Genomic DNA, 4,549 nt, shown 5'->3' on the forward strand with positions numbered 1-4,549 from the left:
GGGGTCTCGCTCTTGCTCAGGCTGGTCTCGAACTCCTGACCTTGAGTGATCCACCGGCCTTGGCCTCCCAGAGTGCTAGGATTACAGACTTGAGCCACCGCGCCCGGCCTCTATGAAAGATTTTGAGGAGATGAGGACAGCTGGCATCTTGCAGAGTGCAAAGTGATTTTGGAATATAAAAGAATTCCTTTGGGTTGATTTACATAGAAGTTTGTCATTGACCTGTGTTCCTGAGCTATGAATATGTGGGCTGAGGAATAGTTTCTCTTGATAAATAAACAATTAACAAATACTGTGGGAAAAAAAATGTTTTTTCTGGCTGAGTGCGGTGGCCTGTAATCCCAGCACTTTGGGAGACCGAGGTGGGAGGATCACTTGAGTATAGGAGTTAGAGCCCAGCCTGAGCAAGAGTGAGACCCCATCTCTACAAAAAATAAGAAAAATTAGCCAGTGTCATGGTACACGCCTGTAGTCCCAGCTACTCAGGAAGCTGAGGCAGGAGGATCTCTTGGGTCCAGCAGTTGGAGGCTGCAGTGAGCTATGATTTTGCCACTGCACTCCAGCCTGGGTGACAGAGAGAGACCTTGTCTATTAAAAAAAAATAGTAAGTTTTCTCTTAAGTGTTGAAGCCCAGACAAAGCACATCTGCAGTCTGGAATCAGCGAGCAGCCCTCAGTTTACAGCCTATGGGCCAGCCCCCAGCTAAGTGAGTATTGGATTTGGTAGTTTTTCGGGAAGGTCTGGGTGCCTGCCAAGCATGCTCAAGTGGCCCCTTTATTGCACAGGTGGGGAAATGGGCCCAGAGAGAGGAAAAGCTTGGCCTGAGACCAGGGAGCAAGTTGGTCACAGGGCCAGGGCCAGAACCTGAGACTATGTATGTATGGATTCTTAGCCCTGGGCTTCTTTCCCCTCCCCAAGCAGGGAGCACCAGCAGGGTAGACATTGGGAGCACGGGCTCTGGATCAGGCTCACCCCCCTGAACCACTGAGCAGCTGTGTGACTGGGGCAGGCCCTTTACCCCCTCCTTGGCCGCAAATGCAGACGGTGAGAGCACCCTGCGCTCTGTGTGAGGGTTCAAGAAGATGAAGCGTGTATAGCTCTCAGCATAGTGGGGCCCACAGCCAGTGCCCCCGAAATGTTACTTATCATTCCTAGCAACATAGAACCACGCCAGGCAGGGCTGAGTCCCCTGGGATGATTTTCAGCACGGCTCCCCTCTGGAGAGCAAGCCTGCTTGGGAAAGAAGGCTAGAGCGAGAAGCTGCATTCGGAAGATCATTTTTATTCAGTGTCTTACACCATAATGATCAGAGTTCCATCAGAGAGGAGAGAGAAGTGAGAAGAAGCCAGAACCCTTCTTGGCTGAGGGCTGCCTCAAGGGGAGGTTGCGTTGGGGCAGCGGGAGGCAGAGAGACAAAATCTTGGGGACACCTCCCATCCAGCCCAGGCTGCTGCCCCGTCAGTTCTGCCTCTTGCCTGCTGTCCGCGGGGCTGAGGGCACACACACCCGCAGGAGGAAAGCCTAGGAGGGGAGACGCGACTTCCACATTGCAGCTAGGAGGCCAAGCAAGGCACTAGTGTTTGCAGCCAGACCCCGCCTGGGAGGGGACAGGGCCTTTAGGTGTACAGTGGGGGGAAGGGCAGCTCAGCTGTTGGCTGGAGCCTGCAAAGGACAGAGGAGATGACCTTGAGATGCCAGATCCCTGCTCCCAGGCTCCAGGGTCTCTTCAGGGGACCGTCTGGGGCACACACCCCCACCCCGCCGCCTACCAGTTCTCTGGGCTCCAGACAGTGCCAGAGGTGTCCATGAGGTGGAATGTATAGGCCTGGCGCGAGCGGGCGGAGAGGTTCTGCTCACTCTTGTGCACCACTTCTCCGTGGATTAGGACCAGGCCCCCTGGTGGGGACACAAGCAGGTCAGAACACCAGCCCCACATTCCCTTATCCCAGGAAGGGACATGGGTGCTCCTACTCCAAGTGGTTCGTGTCCCCCTCCGTCCACATGCCCTTCCTTGGAAGCTCAGATATCTGCAGCCTGCTCCAGGGCCAGAGGCTGTGCTGCTTAGACGTGGGTTCCCCAGGATCAAGTTCCTCTGCTGTGGCCCTGGCAAGCCTTAGGAAGGGCCTCCCCTCTGTACGGTACCAGTCCTCTGGAACCTTGATGGTGACTCTGAGTCGGACCTTAGTTTTCCCTTTTCCATGAGGAAGAGGGGGACTGATAGCTGACATTTGTTGAGCACTTGTGGTGCACCACATAGATTCTTTTTTTTTTTTTTTGAGACAGCATCTTGCTTTGTTGCCCAGTCTAGAGTAAAATGGTGCCAGCCTAGCTCACAGCAAAACTCCTGGGCTCACGGGATCTTCTTGCCTCAGCCTCCCAAGTAGCTGGGACTATAGGCACGCACCACCACACCCAGCTAATTTTTTCTATTTTTTTTTTTTTTAGTAGAGGTTCTTGCACTCGCTCAGGCTGGTCTCAAACTCCTGAGCTCAAGCAGTCCTCCCGCCTCACCCTTCCAGAGCACTAGGATTACAGGCGTGAGCCACTGTGCCCAGCCTAGCCACGTGAATTTTATGTAAACATAAACACCATCTCACTGACTTCCCATTTGATAATTAAGGAAACTGAGGCTCAGAGGGTCAGCCATTTGCTCAAAGCAGCAGCCTGTCAGTAGCAGAGTGTGGACCTTAGCCTGACCAGGGCGAACGTGCCAATAACCACGCTGCTTCCTGACTTCCCAGTGCAGTCCAGCCCAGCCCACCGCCTTCTCTCTCTGTGACTTCACCACCCTCAGATGACCCCGAGGAAGCCTCTGGGAGCAAGTGCAGACCCACAGGCACGGACGGTCCCCTGGCTCCCTGCCCTCTGCATCCCGCCTACCTCTGCGCACAGGCGTGGGCACAAAGAGGCTGTTATCCCGGTCGGGCTCAGACCCGAGGAAGCTGATGCCAGACGCTGAGCCAGCAGGAGCCCGGACCATCCTTCTTGACACGCCACCTGCAGGCCAACATGGAGCTTTAATCCCTTTTCTCTGGGTCCCTCTCCCTGGTGGGTAGGGAAGGGGGAGTGTGGGTGGGGAGGGAGAGGCAGGGGTCCTCACTGGTGTGGGAGCCAGGGATGAACCAGAGACAGCCGTTCTCCAGCGTGGCATCCTCCAGCGCAAGCCATATGCCCAGCACCCGGCCCAGCGGCTCCGTGTACAGGAAGGTGGCATCCTGGTGAGGGGTGACTGCAGCAGGCCCGTCTGGGGGTGAGGAGCTGTCCCCTTTGCCCGGTACCACCTCACCTTGGCCTCATTTCCCCCTCCTCAGTCCTCTCAAACCCTCCGGGGGTGGGGAGGATCAGCCTTCCCTGATCAGTTAGAATCTCGCCACTTCCTAGCCCAGGAACTCCAGGCAAGAGATTTCACCCCTCAAAGCTTCAATTTCCTAAACTGTGAAGTGGCCCTAACAGTAACTTCCCTCGTGGGTTGCTGGAGGATGTATGAAAAGTACTTAGTACAGGGCCCAACATTTAACTGCTTGCTAAAAAGTAGCTGCTCTGGTTTGTTAATTCCAGCCAGGAAACTAAAGCCACTGGTTTTTGCTTTTGTTCTTTTGAGACAGGGTCTCACTCTGTCACCCAGGCTGCAGTGCAGTGGTGCAGTCATAGCTCACTGCTGCCTCCAACTCCTGGGCTCAAGTGATCCTCCCACCTCAGCCTCCTGAATAGCCGGGACTACGGGTGTGTGCCACCACACCCGGCTAATTTATTGGTAGAGATGAAGTCTCTCCGTGTTGCCCAGGCTGGTCTCAAACTCCTGGCCTCAAGCGATCCTCCCGCCTCGGCCTCCCAAAATGTTGGGATTACAGGTGTGAGCTACCGCATCTGGCCAAGCCCCTGTTCTTAACCAGGGACAAGCAATCCCCAACCACCAGATGGTTCGCCCAGTGGCATAAGGTTGGGAAGTTGGGTGTGAAGCAAGGGATGCTATGACCAAGTGTCCACATTTTTAAAAACCTCCCCATGTAATGCCGGGGCACAGTCAGGATGGAGAACAGAGGAACTCAGTCTGCAGTAACAAAGTAAAGGGGGTGCTAGCCTCACCTCCTTCCTTTCGGGGTAACTGTGTGTCGTCTGAACACCACACTTCAAGAGGGACTTTGATAATGCGGACAGTGTCCAGATGGAGGTTTCCTAATGGTGGGGACTTCAAAGCATTTGGGGAAGGAATGGCTAAAGGATCTTGGGGAGCTAGACTCGGGCAGAGGAAGCTCAAGAAAGGGACAATCCTCCCTTCAGGCCCGCCCTCAGGCTGAGTGTTGGGAGCAGGGACTGGTCCCAAGGAGGCAGACCTAGGCCTGGGCCAGGAAGGAAAAGGCTGCCTGTGAGGGGCTGAGCTCCTTGTCACCAGAGGTATTTAAGCAGAAGTGGATAATTGCCTAAATGTTATCTGTGCCTTGGGCAAGGTCTGGAACTAGATCAGCAAATTCTATGCTAAAATAGTCCTCGAGGGAGCTTGTTAAAATACAGATGCTGGCCGAGCGCGGTGGCTCACGTCTGTAATCCC

General features: G+C 54.7%; 1 protein-coding gene across 1 annotated transcript in view; it reads right to left on the reverse strand.

Annotated features, from left to right (window-relative positions):
- Positions 1–1,267: 1,267 nt before the first annotated feature.
- PHYHD1 (phytanoyl-CoA dioxygenase domain containing 1) overlaps positions 1,268–4,549 on the reverse strand; it is an 11,949-nt gene continuing 8,667 nt past the window's right edge. Inside the window, exons 7-11 of the mRNA XM_012639879.1 lie at positions 4,526–4,532; positions 3,101–3,244; positions 2,881–2,997; positions 1,770–1,896; positions 1,268–1,662 (exon numbers count right to left, since the gene is read on the reverse strand). Coding sequence (XP_012495333.1) covers positions 1,617–1,662; positions 1,770–1,896; positions 2,881–2,997; positions 3,101–3,244; positions 4,526–4,532 — 441 coding nt within the window. The 3' untranslated portion in view covers positions 1,268–1,616. The remainder of the gene's footprint in view (positions 1,663–1,769; positions 1,897–2,880; positions 2,998–3,100; positions 3,245–4,525; positions 4,533–4,549) is intronic.

The sequence above is a fragment of the Propithecus coquereli genome, unplaced genomic scaffold (genome assembly GCF_000956105.1).
Source record: "Propithecus coquereli isolate 6110/MARCELLA unplaced genomic scaffold, Pcoq_1.0 Scaffold142, whole genome shotgun sequence".
NCBI classification, from domain to species: Eukaryota; Metazoa; Chordata; class Mammalia; order Primates; family Indriidae; genus Propithecus; species Propithecus coquereli.